The 17821-nt window shown below is 52.8% G+C and overlaps 1 protein-coding gene across 2 annotated transcripts in view; it reads left to right on the top strand.

The window, feature by feature from the left end:
* The window catches only part of ZER1 (zyg-11 related cell cycle regulator), a 30388-nt gene extending 14971 nt beyond the window's left edge, over positions 1–15417 (top strand). The window contains exons 6-16 of one of the 2 annotated variants that reach the window (XM_043469762.1): positions 1069–1183; positions 1329–1475; positions 1815–1982; positions 5266–5481; positions 6411–6452; positions 6607–6726; positions 7649–7764; positions 8387–8575; positions 9624–9721; positions 11842–11944; positions 13726–15417. In XM_043469762.1, the coding sequence (XP_043325697.1) occupies positions 1069–1183; positions 1329–1475; positions 1815–1982; positions 5266–5481; positions 6411–6452; positions 6607–6726; positions 7649–7764; positions 8387–8575; positions 9624–9721; positions 11842–11944; positions 13726–13783 (1372 nt within the window). In that variant the 3' untranslated portion in view covers positions 13784–15417. Of the gene's footprint in view, positions 1–1068; positions 1184–1328; positions 1476–1814; positions 1989–5265; positions 5482–6410; positions 6453–6606; positions 6727–7648; positions 7765–8386; positions 8576–9623; positions 9722–11841; positions 11945–13725 lie in introns of both variants that reach the window. The other variant, XM_043469761.1, reaches the window with a different exon arrangement.
* The last annotated feature ends 2404 nt before the right edge of the window (positions 15418–17821 follow it).

Raw genomic sequence — 17821 nt, 5'->3', positions numbered from 1 at the left:
AGAATCAGAAGGAAGGAGGAGGAGGCATGGCATCCAGGCTGTGCCGAAAGCTCACTCTTGGGTTTGCCGGAAGAAGACGTTTACCACGGCGCTGTGGCAGAGGGAACAGCATGTGCAAAGGCTGGAGTCATGAGCACGGGGAGTGACTGGAGGTTACAGCGCTCAGACGGGCTGAGCCGTGTGGTGGTGTTCACGGGAGGCCAGCGTACCCCCTGCTCGTTAGGCGTTACTGCCAACAGGCTGGACCCTGGGTTGGTCGGGTGAGAGAGCTGATTCAGACCTCCCTCTAGCTATCTTTGGTCTTTTTTTTTTTTTTTTAATATTTATTTATTTATCTGGCTGTGTTGGGTCTTAGTTGCTGCATCTGGGCATGGGGGATCTTAGTTCCCCAACCAGGGATCAAACCCATCTGCCCTGCACTGCAAGGCAGATTCTTAACCACTGGATCACTAGGGAAGTCCCTGGTGTTTTATTTTTAATTGGAGTATAATTGTTTTACACTGTTGGGTTAGTTTCTGCTATACAACAAAGTGAATCGGCTATATATGTATACATATGTCCCCTCCCTGTTACTGTCGTTGGTCTTAACCCTCCCCCCAACCTGGACTGGAGTGGAGTCTGGTTGACGGGCATGTCCATTCATGGCTGTTGAGGGAACCTAAAGGTGACACGCCCTCCCTGGACAGCAGGCAGGATTGGCTGCAACAGTTATCTCCCATCCCACATGTTCTCTACAATGTGACCTTGTCACCCTCCCATCAAGAGGTGGGGTCTATGTCTGTCCCCTGCCTTTTTTTTTTTTGACCACACCATGAGACATGTAGGATCTTAGTTCCCCAACCAGGGATCAAACCCGTGCCCCCTGCAGTGGAAGCACAGAATCTTAAACACTAGACCACCAGGGAAGTCCCCTACTGCCTTTAAAATAAAAAATAGACAAGGCTAGAGGGCCTAGCAGAGGGCCCCAAGGAAATGTGCTTTGCCACCCCCAGGGAGAGGCTCTCCTTTGTGCTGAATCCAGGGCAGCCGCAGGCCCCACACACTGATTCCAGCACCCTCTCCCCTCAGCATCGAGCCTTCCAAGAGCAGCATCATGCCTTTCCGGGCCCTGAAAAGGCCACTGCAGTTCCTTGGGCTCTTCGAGACCTCCCTGTGCCGCCTGACGCACATTCCGGCCTACAAAGTGAGAGGGGGGCGCAGGGAGGGGAGGACCAGGGCGCCCCGGGACAAGGGAGGGGGTGTCCACCCTGGGGTCAGAGATGGAATTAGGATCAGGCATCCCGCCCCTCGGCCACTTCCCGGACGTCCTGAGCATGCGCCATCTCCAGGTGAGTGGTGACAAAAACGAGGAGCAGGTGCTGAACGCCATCGAGGCCTACACGGAGCACCGGCCGGAGATCACCTCGCGGGCCATCAACCTGCTTTTCGACATCGCACGCATCGAACGCTGCAACCAGCTTCTGCGGGCCCTGAAGGTCAGCACCAACCCTGGAGGGCCCTCCGAGGGGCTCCAGTTCATTCCCCACCATCCCCTCCTCAACCACCCCACTCCTCCTTCCCAGGACACCGGCCATCCCACCCCCCGAACCCCAACTTCATCTCTCAGTGCCTCACTTGGCCCAGCACTGACCCTGTCGCAGGACCATGGCCGACCCCAGTTTCTGCCCCCCAACGCCGACTCCTGCCCTCAGGGAGCAGGATCGGGCTGAGCTCTGCCCCAGAGGACCTGTCCAAGCCCCCGCACCCCGCCCCAGGCCAGACCCTGCACGCCTGCAGCAGGCCCGGCCAACCCCCGGCCCTGTGTCTTGGTATAGCTGGTCATCACGGCCCTCAAGTGCCACAAGTATGACAAGAACATCCAGGTGACCGGCAGCGCCGCCCTCTTCTACCTGACCAATTCCGAGTACCGCTCGGAGCAGAGCGTCAAGCTGCGCCGGCAGGTCATCCAGGTGGTGCTGAATGGCATGGAGTCCTACCAGGAGGTGACGGTGAGCCCCCGCCCGCTGCCCACTCTGGCCCCTCGCCCTGTGTCCTGGCCTCGCTGAGCCCCATGGGTACTATGCTTGCTCTCCCCCTTTCTCTCCTGGCTCTGTCCCGCCCCGCTCCCAACGCCCCCCTCCAGGGCATCCCGCCCAGACTCTGGGACAGGGCATTCAGGGCCCCCTGACCTGGCCCCACCCAACCGTCCGTCTCCCACCCCGCCCTCCCCCAGGGGCCTCGGGCCTTTGCTCCTGCTTGTTCTTAACCCTTCTTCCCAGTAATGCTCTGCTGGGGTAGGTTTTTTGTTTTTTGTTTTTTAATAGCTGCTTTTGTTATAAAAGTAATCAAATTTTTACTGGCAAAAAATTACAATTATGGGTATAAGGGGGGAGGGAAAGCCATAATTTCAGCACACAGAGATAGCCACCATTAACATCCTTCTGGCTTTTAGTCTGTGCATAATTATTGAGTAAACAGGACCATCCTGTGCGTCCTGTGTGTTGTAACATGGCTTTTCATTTCAACAGCATCTTGTGAATGTGAATATCTCCCATATCAACAAATGCTTAACAAAAAAATTTGAAAAGTCATGTTTCTTTTCTGGCGACAAAAAGTGAGCTCCCTAATGCTTAGAAAACAAATTTAAGTAACAGAAAATGTTTAAGACTAACTAGAAAGTGAAAGTGCCAATCCTGGGGCTCCTCCCCCCCGGGCAGCTGGTTTTAACAGTTCAGCTTCCTAATTGTTGATGTCAGCACCGTGTGCAGCGCCTCCCCCAGAGAGAGGCCGCCCTGGTGCTGACTCTGTTGGGGACTTGGAGGCCGTGGCCAAGCCCCATCCCCACGGAGCAGTCAGGGGGCTCCCCCGAGTATGTGGGCTACACTGACTGAGTCAGCCCCACAGTTGAACATTTTAGGTTGCTTTTCACGTTTTGCTATTTCTTTTTTTTTTTTTAATTCGAACGTGCCAGCTCTTAGTTGTGATTAAGCGGGATCTTATTTGCAGTATGCAGGATTTAGTTCCCTGACCAGGGATTGAACCCAGGTCCCCTGTATTGGGAACTCAGAGTCTTACCCACTGGACCACCAGGGAAGTCCCCATGTTTTGCTCTTTCAAATCAGGCTTTGCTGAATACATATAAGCCATGCTTGTTATGAGATTTGTCTAAAAAGAGAACTGCTGGAGTGGTGGGTCTGTGTATTTTTAAAGCATTTGATATATATTCTTGCATTGTCCTCCAGAAAGGCTCTGGTGGGGATGCAACCTCTGCAGGAGTGAGGAGGCCCCTTTTCCTGCTGACGCCCAACTCCAGACTTGAGAGCAACTTTTTCCTTTGTTGAGATAGATTTTATCATCAGGTAAAAGGGTTTGTTTTTTTTTCCCCCTTGGCCATGCTATGCAGCATGTGGAATCTAAGTTCCTCAACCAGGGACTGAACCTGTGTCCTCTGCATTGGAAGCACAGATTAATCACTGGATCACCAAGGAGGTCCCAGGGGTGTCTTTTTTTTTTTTTTAAAGAAAAAAGAATGCTAGTTGAAGACTTGCAAATTAATAAACTCATTCAAAGAAATAGTAATAAGAAATAGAAATTAATAAAAACCACTTTTTGACTGGGGAGATTGATGATACCCATTGACGAAGGCCAGGGGAAGAACACGTTCCCGTTTTCCGCTGGTGAGGTATGAATCAGACAGCCTCTTCATGGGGCAATTGGCAGAACCTGCCAAAACTGTAAGTGCACTGACCTTTTGGCCTAGGTATTCCACAGTTAAGAGATGTTCATAAAGGAAAAATATATATACATTCTCCCTTTTTGATACATAGAAGTCAGAGGAAACCAAAAGCTTTCAACAATAGGGGCCTGGCCCTGCAAAGTAGTGTAAGATCCACTGACATTATGGCATATGAGGGTAAATCTGTACATCCTAACATGGAAACATGGATGTCCCTGTGGGTGGACAAGTGAAGAGACGTTCTGGACCAATGTGGATAAAACCTCTTTTGCTCTTCCCCTCCCCATATTTGTATTTTCATGGTAGAGAAATCTTGATGGTTGTGCACCAAACTTTTAATAGGGATTACTTCTGAAGAATAAAGGGACTTTCACTTTCTGCTCAGATAATGTTATTTGAATGTTTCACAGTAAGTCTTGCTTCTATAATTTAAAATAATTTTTTCCCCAAATTACAAAATGTGTGTATATTATGGGGGGAAGGACAGAGTTAACAAGGGTTTGCAGTGTTAGTCACTCAGTCTTGTCTGACTCTTTGCAACCCTGTGGACTAGAGCCCACCAGGCTCCTCGGTCCATGGAATTCTCCAGGCAAGAATACTGGAGTGGGTGGCCATTCCCTTCTCCAGGGGATCTTCCCGACCCAGGGATCAAGCCCGGGTTGGTAATATTCTCTAAATTCTCTAAAATATTCACGTAAAAGTGATGAAGTGTGGTGAACTTCCAATATCTAATGAGAAAGGATGGAGGGAAGTTAAATTATGAGGAAAATGTGCCGAGAATACTATGAAATAAAAAAATAACCCACAGATAACAAAAAAAGAAATCAAGGGCGTGAAGCAAGTGGAACTTTCCTGTGCTGCTGGGGGTAGTGTAGACTGGTACAGGACGGTGAGAACATTCTGGAGGTACCTGGTGAAGCCGAAGACATGCACAGCTTGTCACCCAGATGCTCCACCCCACTCGTGGGCGGCCCTGGAAGAGCCCATACACATGGCTGCCTTGAAGAAACCAAACACCGAAGCCTACCCAAATGTCCACCAGCAGTGGGCTGGATGAATCAATTGGAATTCTACACTGCAAATTAAAAAAAGATAAATGCATCTCAGCTACTAATGACAACATGGTTGATCTCGCAAGGCTGCAATGGAACATAAGCCGCCGCAAGTTGCTGGAAACTCTTTCAAATGGAAAGGCCAGGATAGGGCGGTCTCGCAGGGAGAGGGCTTACGATCAGGAAGGGACACACAGGGACTTCTTGATCAGTGTCCTTTTTCCTGACGCAGATGGTGGTTCCATGGTTGTTGAAGAGTTTGTTTGCTTAATAATTACTTGCGAAACTATACCTTGGTATTTCTCGCCCTCTACTCTGTATATTATAGTTCACTTTTTTTTTCATATTAAAAAAAATAAATGGCCTCTTAGTCTCCTTCCAGAAAGCCTTCCTGGATTGCCACAGCTCTGGACGACCCCACACTTCTAGAGAGACTCTCGGGTCCAGCTTCCAGGGCCCCCCCTGACTGTGCTCCGCTTGTCTCCTGGCCTCACCCAGGTCCAGCGGAACTGCTGCCTGACGCTCTGCAACTTCAGCATCCCGGAGGAGCTGGAGTTCCAGTACCGCCGCGTCAACGAGCTCCTGCTCAGCATCCTCAACCCCACGCGGCAGGACGAGTCGATCCAGCGCATCGCCGTGCACCTGTGCAACGCGCTGGTCTGCCAGGTGGACAACGACCACAAGGAGGCCGTGGGCAAGATGGGCTTTGTCGTGGTGCGTGCAGCAGGGGGGCTGCCCTTCCCTCCTCTCCTCCCTCTCTCTTCCAGAACCCCCTGCCAAAAGGGTGGATTTGGGATTCACATCCTAGCAGTGAACGTTGCTTCTGACCCTAGAGTTCCTCCACCTAGAACTCTCTGTCATCCTCTCCCAGCCCCTCCATTGTCCCGGGACGTCCTACTATACGAGTCACTCCTGCCTGCTCAGACCAGGCGCCCCTGTTTTGTCTTTGCAGCTGGGATTAAAGAAGTATCTGAGGGACTAGCTGTTTAACATCAGCCTCCTCCCTGGGTGGGAGACACCGTGCTACATCCTTCCATCATCCTGTCCCCAGCACTTCCTAGCACAGGGTCTGGTGCACAATGGGGGAGATCATCAATATCTGCTGGAGAAAGGAAGGGAAGAATGAGGGAGGCACCTCCAGTCTCCTTTCAGTCATCGCTGGGGAGGCTGAAGTCCACAGTGGGGGAGGGCTGTGCCCAAAGCCAGGCGGGTCCAGGTTGAGCCAGGCCTCCTAATGCTAAGTACCGGGTCTGTGGGTCGCACTTCTTCCAACAGCCTCCCAAATAGAGAGGCAGGGGTTTTTTGTTTGTTTCTTGAAATATTTATGTACTTAATTGGCTGTGTCAGTTCCTAGCTGCGGCAGGCTCAGTGGTTGTGGTACTTGGGTTTAGTTGCCCTGCAGCGTATGGGATCTTAGTTCTTCAACCAAGGATCAAACCCACGTTCCCTGCATTGGAAGGCGGATTCCCAACCACTGGGCCCCCAGGGTAGTGCCTAGAGAGGCAGATGTAGTCTCGTCAGGAAGTATTAACAGGAACGGGGTAACTGACTTCTCCCTCCATCTTGGTTCTGGGAGGACACGGTAGCTCTTGAAGCCCTGGCCCTCCTGCCACGCCCCCTCAAGTTTTCTTCTCTGCCCACAGACCATGCTGAAGCTGATTCAGAAGAAGCTGCTGGACAAGATAGTAAGTCAAATCTTCATGGAGCCACCCGCCCCCTCCCCTCGGCTGAGAGGGGACTGGTTCGCCCTGGGGGGTGTGCACCTCTGTCCGGGGACCCCCCCCGGGTGCCTGCGGGCCCCTCCCGGCGCACCTGTGCTGAGCCCTCTCCCCGCCTCAGTGCGACCAGGTGATGGAGTTCTCCTGGAGCGCCCTGTGGAACATCACAGATGAGACGCCCGACAACTGCGAGATGTTCCTCAACTTCAACGGCATGAAGCTCTTCCTGGACTGCCTGAAGGTAGCGCCTCTCCAGCAGCAGCCAGACCCCCACTCGGCCTCTCCTCTGACCCCAGGTCCCCCAGCCACCCTCTCCCTGTGGTTCCCATGGAAGGGCAGTGGGGTCCACTCAGACCCACCAGCCCAGGATGTGCTGTGGAGGTCTTCCCTGACCCAGACGGCCTGGCTGGGCCTCTCTTAGAGCCCTCCCTCCAAGGGAATTCCCAGGTGGCGCTAGTGGTAAAGAACCCGCCTGCCAAAGTAGAAGACAGAAGAAATGGGTTTGGTCCCTGGGTTGCGAGGATCCCCTGGAGGAGGAAATGGCAACCCACTCCAGTATCCTTGCCTGGAGAATCCCACGGACAGAGGAGCCGGGTGGGTTACAGTCCGTGGGGTTGCAGAGTCGGACACGACTGAAGTGACTTAACACACAACACACACTCCAAGGAAAAACCCAAACCGGTGCCTCTCAGCGTGGTGGTTCAAACTGCCCAGGTCTGACCAGAATCCACTGGTGTGTCTACTGGACAGAATCATGTCCAGTAGGATGGCCTGTTCATCCTAAAACTCATTCTTTATTTTCTTGCTGTAGTTTCCAAAAGGATTTTAATATTTTGAGTTTTGGTAAATAGAATCATGTTTGTCCCATTCATAATTTTATAGGTCAGGTCTGCACACTCAGCCTTTGAGTTTGTGGCATGGAGCCCTACCATTTTAACCCCCTGTAGTGGGTTCCCAGCAGTGTCCTAGGTGTACTGGGAGGTAGGAGGGCAGCAAATTGCACTCTGTCTTTGTCCAGTAGAAATGGCCGGACAGATGCTCGTAAAGCTTCCAGTTACCAGCATCAGACACAAATCAGGTACTCACTCCAGTGAGTGAGTTACCAGCATCGGACATGAATCAGGTACTCACTGCTCTAACCCCAATGGCTCTTATCTTGCCAGGAGTTCCCGGAGAAGCAGGAGCTGCATCGGAATATGCTGGGACTGTTGGGGAACGTGGCAGAGGTGAAGGAGCTACGGCCCCAGCTAATGACTTCCCAGTTCATCAGTGTCTTCAGGTTGGTACTTTTTGCCTTTCTCTTTTCATCTTGGTTGCCAGGATGCTCAGAGCTCTAGTCACTGCTCAATTGTAACAACTGCTATCAGCCTAGTTTTCTGTTAGGAATGTCACCTTCACTCTATGGTGCAGTTTTTATCCTTTCAATCCTCCATAAATGGTCCCCTTGTAGCAATATCTTATCTTAAATGACCTCAGAGTCCCTTTAGAAGTCATCTGGGGGAGGCTTCCCTAGCAGTCCAGTGGTTAAAACGCCACGCTTCCAATGCAGGGGGTCAGGGTTCAATCCCTGGTTCAGGGAATTAAGATACTGCATGCCACACAGCATGGCCAAAAAGAAATTTTTTTTAATGAAAAAGCAGTCATGGGAAATTCCCTGGCGGTTGAGTGGTTAAGACTCAGCACTTTCACTCTCAAGGGCCCGGATTCAAGTCCTGGCCAGGGAACTAAGATCCCACTAGGTGTGCAGCACAGCCAAAAAAAAAACCTGCCATCTGGGTGTGGATAATAAGTGATAAAGAAATCAGTAGTCCCTCTGGCATCTAATCTGAGTTGGAGTCCGGCAGCCGGTATCTGAAGTGGGCCTTGGGGATCTGGACTCCATTTTTCTTCCTTCTTGGCAGCAACCTGCTGGAGAGCAAGGCAGATGGAATTGAGGTTTCCTACAACGCCTGCGGCGTCCTCTCCCACATCATGTTTGATGGGCCCGAGGCCTGGGGCATCTGTGAACCTCAGCGGGAGGAGGTGGAGGAGCGCATGTGGGCAGCCATCCAGAGCTGGGACATCAACTCACGGAGAAACATCAATTACAGGTGTGGGGGCTGTGGATGTGGGGTCAGTGCTGGGACAGGCTGCTCCTCCCTAACGAGGCCTGGTCAGCGCTGCTTGCCCTTCTAGTCCTGAGTTGGGTCTTTCTAACTGAGGTATGGTCCATGGCGAGTGCACATGTGGTCCATGAGGTGTGCGCATAAAGGCGCATACCTCACCTCTTCAGCTTGGTGCCTTTTTCCTCACATCAACACCTGTGTATGCTAAGCCTGCCATTCACAGATGTTCAATCCATGTTCAGCTGTGGGAGAGGAAAAAAAAAAGGAGAAAATACATAAACAACAGGAAACAAACAGAAACCATTCATTCCTGAAGAGCATCCCCCTAACATTCCAGCCTCTCTCCTTCCACCAGTTTTCTGTGCACAGATTTAACCACCTCCATCCATCAGGCATCAAGTCTGACTATCACGTGATTGAATTTCCAGTCACAGCTATGGGTCTCCTCCCCTGTTGTATAATTGAGTCACTTTCTATGTGCGCCTGGGCCGTGGTGTAGTGATTAACACTGAAGCTGAAAACCCATGTTGGCAGGAACAGGCTTGTGCTCGTGGCTTTGCCCATGCTCCAGTTACCATCCGTTCAGAGGAGAGAGGAAGTGGAATCAATGACCTGGGGAGAGGGTTGGCGGGGGGCGGGCGGCGGCGGGGGGGGGCGGGTCGCACATACATCTTGCAAGCTTTTGGACCGTGACTCCAGATGGCCGTGATGGGAAGTGCAGTCACAGTATCTTCTCCTTCCCAGGATCCTCTGCCCCTACGGCCCAGGCGGGGGCTCTCCTCCCTGCCGCCGTCCCCTGTCTCTGCACCACCTGATCTGTGTTCCTCTTCCTTCCCTCATGCTCATGACCTCTCTCACAAGGGAGCTGTCTCTGTGGAGCCTGGAGCAGGTTGAAGGACCATATATCCACCCCCCACCATGTCCCCTCCATCCTGCTGATTGTTGGTCCATGAGACCCTTCAATGAGGAGGAACCCCCAGTGCACCCCGCCAATGCCCAGCATCAAAAATAACCTTGTTTTTTCTTCCTACAGGTCATTTGAGCCAATTCTTCGCCTCCTTCCCCAGGGCATCTCACCTGTCAGCCAGCACTGGGCCACCTGGGCCCTCTACAACCTGGTGTCTGTCTACCGTGAGTACCCGCTCGCCCCTTGTTCCCTCATCGGTGTTGATCCGGGTGGGAGCGCTGTGAGAGCTGGTGTTGGTGTCTGCACCCCCACCCCCTCTGCTTTCTGACATCAGTGGGACACAGCAACATGGCTAGCTCCTGCCTCATCGGCAGAAGTAGGCCTGGCAGACGAGCCGGCCCATCCAGAGACCCCACACACGCAGCTTTCTTAATATTTCCTGCTTCAGATGAGTGAATAGTCAGATATCTCCATGCTGTGACTTCCCTGGCAGTCCAGTGGTTAAGACTCTGTGCTTCCACTGCAGGGGGCATGAATTCGATCCCTGCTCGGGAAATTGAGATTCTGCCTGCTATACCACGCAACCAAAAAAATAAGAAATAAAAATCTCTGTGCCTTCTGTAAGGCAGGGTAAGACCAGCCCAAACCAGAACTAACCCCTGAGGAACCAGACGTCCAAGAGGACAGGAGAGAACTTGAAAACAACTCTCACTTATTTTCTCCGAGAGAGTCCCACCCTCCCTGAGAAGAGCCTGAACTGAGTCTCTGCTCAGTGCCTTTTGGGGAGAGGAGGAGGAGGGTGCAGCACTAAGAGGCTCTGATGGCAGACCAGGCTCGCCCCCTAGTTCTCTGCTTTGCTAGCTATGTGATCTCGGGCAGGTAATTTAACCTCTCTGGGGCTTGTAAAATGGGGGTAATGATGCCTACTTCATAAGGTTGGTGGGCAAAGAGAACCAGGGGAAAGTGTTGAGCCCTGGAGCCCGGATCCTGCTCTGTTAACTGGCAGGAGAGGGGACGAGGATGCAGGCCCTCCACAGAATTAGGTGGAAGTTGAAGGGTGTGGACTTGAGACTTTGACGTGTCCAGACCAACTTGTTTTGCTCCTGCGTATATGTGTTTATCCATGGACAGCTTGCTTGGGGTGAACATTTTGGAGACCTTTTATATAAAGGTGTAAAGAGAAGGGTTGGCTTGCAAGGCATGGAACAAGGACTTTTTTTAAAGCAAAGGCAGATATGTTGTTATTCTGAAGATTCCAAAAGCATTTATGACAGCAGCAGTCATGTACCTTACCAGGTGACAGGCAGCTAGATGGATGCTCGTGGGGGAGACGAGCAAACAGCTTTCCATTTTGATAAACATTTATTTATAAACAAACCAGAAAAAAAGAGGGCAGGCCCTGGGGGAAGACTGCCTGTGCTACTTTGAGCAGGTTTCTCAACCTCTCTGGGCCTCATTTTCCTCATATTTAAGATGGGCTGCTAATAGTACTTACCTCATAGGATTGCTGTGAAATAAGACATATAAGGTGCCGAGAAGAGCACTTGGCACATACCAGCTCAGCCAATTTTTTTTATTCCTTGAGGTTAGTCTTACTAAAAAGTAGCACCTTACCTCAGAGAGGCAGCGTGGCAGCTGGGAAGAGCTCTGAGCCAGGACTCTCTCAGACAGGGCCCTCGAGTGACTTCGAGTGGGTTCCTTCATTTCTCTGCACCTCAGCTCTTTCATCATTAAATGGAGATGATAATAGCTCCAGTATACTGTACTATACCGTACAGCTGCTAGAAGGCCACTGAAATGCCCGTGTTCTCTCTGGAGTGTCTATATAGCCCTGGATCCCGAGCCCTAGAATGTTCTTCGTGGGAGTGAACCATGAAGCCCCGCAGTGGGCAGGCCTGGTGGTTTCCTCCCGGTGGGTCCCAGAATCACCTGGAGATATTTTGTTAAAAGTACAAATTAAAAAAAAAAAGTACAAATAAATAGAGGTTCCTGGATCTGTTGAATCAAGACACCCTGGGGGCGGTGCTTAGGAAGCTCTTGTTTTTACAAACACTTCTCAGAGAATAGAAGGGGCTGGACTGGGTGACATTTGGGGGAAATGCCACCACGTAGCAAAGGGAAGAGCCTTTCCCAAGGGGTTCACCCCTCACTTCCCCCAGGCGGCCTCAGGAACCTGGCCTTGGGGCTGGGCCAACATGGCTCCTGCAGCCTTGCCCTCACTCAGGCCCAAGTCTTCATCCCCCTTTCTGGGAGGGCCGTCCTCAGAGCAGGGGAGGGTTTCGGGGCCACAGGCTGATACAAGTCCCACCCTGGTCACGTGCTGTCTGCCCTTACCTGCCCACAGCGGACAAGTACTGCCCTCTACTGATCAAAGAAGGCGGGATGCCCCTCCTGAGGGACATGATCAAGATGGCGACCGCGCGGCAGGAGACCAAGGAAATGGCCCGGTGAGCGACTGGCAGTGTTTCTGCCTGGAGCCTAGACTGGGGGAGCCAAGGACACACAGCCGGGCCCTCTTGTGGTTGGGAATGGCTGATGTTCCCATGGGCAACCCAGAGCTGAGAGTGGAGGCGGACAGCATACTGATGTCCAGCTGGGGCCTCCCTGAGTGTCGTGATGGCCACTGTGTGGTCGGGAACTAGATGGTCCAGCTCTGAGCAGAGCATCCTTGCCCTCATTTGTAAGTTTTGTTTTACTTTATTCCCAGCAAATCCCGTCCTCTCATCCCTGGGCATTAGCAAGTCAGAACAGAATTTGTCCTTATTTTTGGCCAAAGACACTCCAACTAAAGAAAGGACACAGTGTGGTAAAATACATTCTAAGATTGGGCAGAATGCATGAGTTTCTGAACGTGGAGGTCCTGGACACAGGCCTTCCGCTGCTCTGTGGTTTTCACTTCCAGGTCTAAAATGTCGTCTCCTGGAATCTCACACCCATCAGTGCACAAGAAAGACCCTTAGGGATGCTGCGTGTCACAGTCATCAGTAGCAACCGTGCTTCCTCCAGGATCCGTTTCTAGAAGGGGACGTAGTTAAGTTTACCCGGGTTCTAAAGACAGTGTAGAATAGAAAGTGTCCTGGTGGGGTGGAGGGTGGGGGGCCCTTGGAGTTCAGAGTCTCCCCAAAGACGGACTCACTGGCTGTTTCTGCAGTTATTTTTGGCAAAAGGCACTGCTTTAAACATTTAATTGACAGATTTGTCTGAGTTTGAGAATGGTAAAATGAGTGGTTCTCCAACTTAATCTCCCCAAAGGATCACCTAAAAAGATTGTTAAAAATGTACAGGCCGTACCCTAGATTTTCTTTTCCAATGGGTCTGGGCAGTGGGCCTGTTGACAATATGCATTGTCAACAGAGCTTCCAGGAGATTTGAGAAGCACTGGCTAAGACTGACCCATAACCTACCCCAATCACTTTGAAATCTCTGTAGGACCTAGCTGTGTACCTGAGCTGGCCAGCCTGAGGGCAGGGTGCTTAGGAGAAGTCCACAAGTCCTGTCCCACCCAGGCATCCCTTAACTCCTAAAGGGCAGTGTGCACCTCTTTGGCACAAAGAGGCTGCAGTGAACACCATTCCCACCACCAGCCCAGCGGCTTAGTGTGAATGGGAAGGCTCTCCAGGGTCCAGGATGACACCTGACAGCAGTTCCCAAGGGCCAGAGAGAGTGGGAGGGAGACTGTCCGCTGAGGATGAGGGGTGGTTCCCAGCGCTGCGCTGGGACCTGCCCCTCAGGGTGTGGAGCCCCTGTCCGTGGGCAGGCACAGCTGCCCTACCCAGACCTGCCCAGATCCTGCTGGGTCAGGATCTCTGGGGGAACCTCATGTGCAACGAGTTTGGGGACCACCAGTAGACTCAGGGGAAGAAAAAGGCCTGGGTGGACAAAGAAAAAGTGACGGATGATGTTGCTGAAAAAGATCAGAAGGTTTTGGGGGTCAGGCCTCAGCTGATTCAGGGAAGCCCCTAACCACAGATGCCCTGGTGCTGAGACATGGGAAGGGGAGGCCTGGGGAGGACAGGGAGCTGAAGGTATTCATGGCCACAAGTACCATTTCCTGGGGACCCTGCACACGCCGGCCACTCTGCCAGCCACTTGGCACACATCATCTCATTCAGAGTCAGCATGATGGTTAACATTTGCCAACAAATCCAGCAGCCTGATCAGCTGGGAGGGGCTGAGCCCACCCCAGTGCAAGCCCACCCTCCAATCCTCTTTCCCCCATTGTCTCCAGCAAGGTTATTGAGCACTGCAGTAACTTTAAAGAGGAGAACATGGACACGTCCAGATAAGGCCTCCGCCTCCACGGCCCGCCACTGCTCTGGACCACGAGGCCGGGAGGAAGCGCGCTCAAGCCGCCCAGCTGGCAGATCCCCACGCCCCGGGGAGCCTCCCACTGGACGAAGGGACACAGGGGAACTTTTGCACAACCGACGCTTTTCCTTAACATTAGTGAGATATATATATTATATATATATATATATATATATATATTATTTTTTTTTTTGGTTAGGAAGTGTGAAGTTTTGTGTGTATGATTTCTGTACAAAAACAAAAGAAATAACCCCCTGAGTCCTTGCAGCTTCCCTGGCCATCCTCAAGCCCCTACTTTCAAAGCCTTCATCGCTGCCACACTCACTCCCACCCCTGCCAGACTAAAGGCCTCTAACAGTGTGAGTGTCTGGCCCGTGCCCTGTAATCTCCGACGCTGGCCTCGCTTCCTGTTCGGAGAGGCAGTGGGGCCCCCAAGAGCCCACTCCAGCCTCCTAACCCGCCCACTGAAGCCCGAGAACGCCACCTAGGTTTCTCGGTGCAGCTGATGGGGTTTGGGGATTAAAAACTAACCCCACTGGGTTTCCCCAATGCCTTGGTGCTCCCGGCTGTGGGCCTCTGGGGTGAGGAAGTGAGCCGTACCTGCCTCGGTCCAGGCAGTCCCAGCCCCAGAGGGCCCTCAAGGCGCCCAGTGGCTCTGCTGCCCTCTGGCCAGGCCTGCCTGAGGCCACGCTGCTATGGAGGCTGCGTCCTAGTCTCCCACCAGGCCCCAGGCTGTGGAAGGCCCCAGCCCAGGGCTGGTCAGAACCCGGGCAGACTCCGCTGCCCCTTCCGCCAAACATACCCGGAACCTGCGCACCCCACCACCTGCTTCCCACCCTGGAAGCCAGCACCTCCCGGGGCCAGGGTGGTTCTCTCACTCCTCACCCCTCATCAGCCTGCAGCCCCCACGGTGCCCAGGCACCCCACCAGCAGAACTGAGCCTGCCTCACCTACCCCTGCCTGCCCCATGGCCCAGAGGAGCCCACACCTCTTCCGCGGGCAGGGGGGGAATCCCCACGCCAGCCTTCCCTGGCGGCCACAGGCAGACACCTTCAGACCAGCATCCTCCCCCTCCCGCCTTGCCCCCAGGCTTCCCCTTGGAAACCTCCTCGCTGGGTTTCAGAGAAGTGTGTGAGACACACAGATGTATCTCAAAAACACCTTGTGGTCCTCCCTTGACGTCACTCCGAGTTGCTTCTCACGGCACAGACAGCAGGGAGGAGGCCCCGTCTGGAACAAGGGGCTGGGGAGCAGAGCTGACTGCAGGCGGCCTTTAGAGGGTGGCTTCTCGTCCCTCCTCCGCTGGGCCTGTGCTTCCGACTCTCCTGGCGTTCCTGCCTCCAGACAGAACAGGCAGGATGAGCAGCCCAGGGGAGAGGCACCCGGCCTTCTTCCCCTGGGGTCTTCCCCTACACCCCAGCCCTGGGAAAGGCCAGCTGCCCTGTGGCCCCTCTGCTCAGCACATGGCCCCATCTGCCCCCCCTTCCATGCTCACGTGGCCTGCGCCAGACCCCAGGCAGAGCTCACATCGCATCGCTTTACCAGCCGGGGCCCGGGTAAATGTCTGTACTTTGGGATGTCACAGAAATACATTTTTGTGCAAAGTGGAAAAGAGCAGTGTCTTTTTTTTGTGGAAGGGATGGGGCCATGGAGAGGGGGCCTGGGCCAGCTTGGGTGGTGGGCCTGGAGTGCGAGAGCAGTGACGGGAGGGTGCATTGGGTCAGTCTGTGGGCCCGGCCCAAGGGGACAGGCGGCAGTTTGGTCAGCTGAGTCGCTCAGTCATGTCCGACTCTCTGCGACCCCGTGGACCACAGCACGCCAGGCCTCCCTGTCCATCACCAACTCCCGGAGTTTACTCAAACTCATATCCATTGAGTTGGTGATGCCATCCAACCATCTCATCCTCTGTCGTCCCCTTCTCCTCTCGCCTTCAATCTTTCCCAGCATCAGGGTCTTTTCCAATGAGTCAGTTCTTTGCATGAGGCAGCCAAAGTATTGGAGTTTCAGCTTCAGCATCAGTCCTTCCAATGAATATTCACGACTGATTTCCTTTAAGATGGACTGGTTGGATCTCCTTGCAGTCCGAGGGGCTCTCAAGAGTCTTCTCCCAACACCGCAGTTCAAAAGCATCCATTCTTCGGCAGTAGCAGATGGGGCTGGAACACCTGCTTTTCCTCTGCAGTCTCTCCAGACCCCTGTGCCCAGACACTGAGGATCTGTGTCCCTGCCTGCAACTGTCTGATGGTAGAGACAAATGTTAAATACGAGATGACGACGGTGTGTGAGGAGCGGGCAGAAGGGAACACTCAGAGCAGGCCCCTCAGGCGGGCCAGCAGGACTGCAGGCAAGGACAGTGTCCCGGTGCGGGCAGGGGAGGCTTCTCACAAGGGAGACCTTCGAGCTGAATCCAGCAAGAAGACAAGGCTGCCAGGCCTGGCTGTAGAGGGCCAGGGAAAGGAGGGTCCTAGACAGAGGGCCTCTGCCAGGGGAAGGGCCTTTCAGGGAGAACCGTGAAGTGGCCCCCGTGGCTGCCGCAGAGGGAAGGATCAGGGGCGCCGGGGCCAAGTTGTGAGGTGACTGGGCTTTGCCCAGCAGAGTCCGCGTTTACACCAGCTGTTTGTCCCAGAGTAACTGTCAGCAGTGCTCTCCATGCCCCCGAGGTAGTACTGAGGCCGCACCCAACGGTGGAGGGCTCTTCCCCAAGAACAGTCAGGCGCTGGTCCCAGATCAGGTGGACCTTTTCCCACACGTGCCAGCGCCCAGTGAGAGATTCTCTGCTAGACCAGACTGGAGCCAGCTCCATGCCCTCCTCTCCACCAGGCCTCAGCCTCGGCCTATGAAAACTACAAACTCTTCAGCTCCAGGGATTTCATCCACTCCCTCCTCTGACTTCACACGTAGCGTTTCTAAGAGCCCTGGGTCACACTTGGAAGATGACGCTACCCAACACCCCCACTTAAAGCGCCTGCCTGAGAAACCTACAGGCTGCCAAAAGAATTTACTGTTTGGGTCTTCTCCTGTGATTCGGTGGTAAAGAATCCACCCGCCAATGCAGGAGACACAGGATTGATCCCTGATCCAGGAAGATCCCACGTGCCACAGAGCAACTAAGCCCACACAACTACTGAGCCTGTGCTTTAGGTCCCAGGAGCTGAGGCTATTGGGCCTATGTGCCGAAGTCCACGCCCCAGAGCCTGTGCTCTGCAACAAGAGAAGCCACTGCAACTAGAGAGAATAGCCTCCGCTTACCACAACTAGAGAAAAGTCCATGCAGCAACCAAGACCCAGCATAGCCAGATATTAAAAAAATAAAATTATATTAAAAAAAAAGAATTTGCTGTTTAACACCTGAATAGCCTTTCTTAGAGCATTTACTAAAAATAGCTTAAAGTTGTGAATGCTTCCTCTGTTCCTCTCAGGTGTATCTGTACCTCCTATAACTCAGCAGCATCTTTCTCAAGCACCTGGAAGCCATCCCTTTAAAATGTAATCATCAGGAAGGATCAGGCCTCTGTCTCCCAGTCTCCGAGGGAGGACAGCAGCCTAACTTCAGTTGCTGCCAGCTAGCAGACACAGTTGGCTTAATGAGCATTTACCCTAACCCGCTCTTTGCAAGTCTTCACTTCCCTGAGTCTCATCAAGCCCCTGCCCTTCCCCATCTCTACTCCCTCATTCTCCCTTTATTTTTTTTTTTCCTCATTCTCCCTTTAAAATACCCAATCACCTCTGTACAAATCAAAGTTACATTCAGTTCTTGTTGGATCCTGTTCCCTACCGCAGTAGTATATTACTGAGTAAAATCTTGTCCTTACAACTTTAACTAATGTTCAACCTTATTTTAATCTTTAACACCAGCATAGCGGCTGACTCATGGAATCCTCAGGTTTCTTTCTTCTTTAAAATTTATTAAAAAACTAAATAAATAAAATTTGTTTTTGTTTGTGCTGGGTCTTCATTGCTGTTTGTGGGCTTCCTCTTTCTCACTGCAGTGAGTGGGGGCTACTCTTTGTTGCCAT

Source organism: Cervus canadensis, chromosome 5, assembly GCF_019320065.1.
Source record: "Cervus canadensis isolate Bull #8, Minnesota chromosome 5, ASM1932006v1, whole genome shotgun sequence".
Classification (NCBI taxonomy): domain Eukaryota; kingdom Metazoa; phylum Chordata; class Mammalia; order Artiodactyla; family Cervidae; genus Cervus; species Cervus canadensis.
This window is presented reverse-complemented; position numbering and strand designations above follow the sequence as displayed.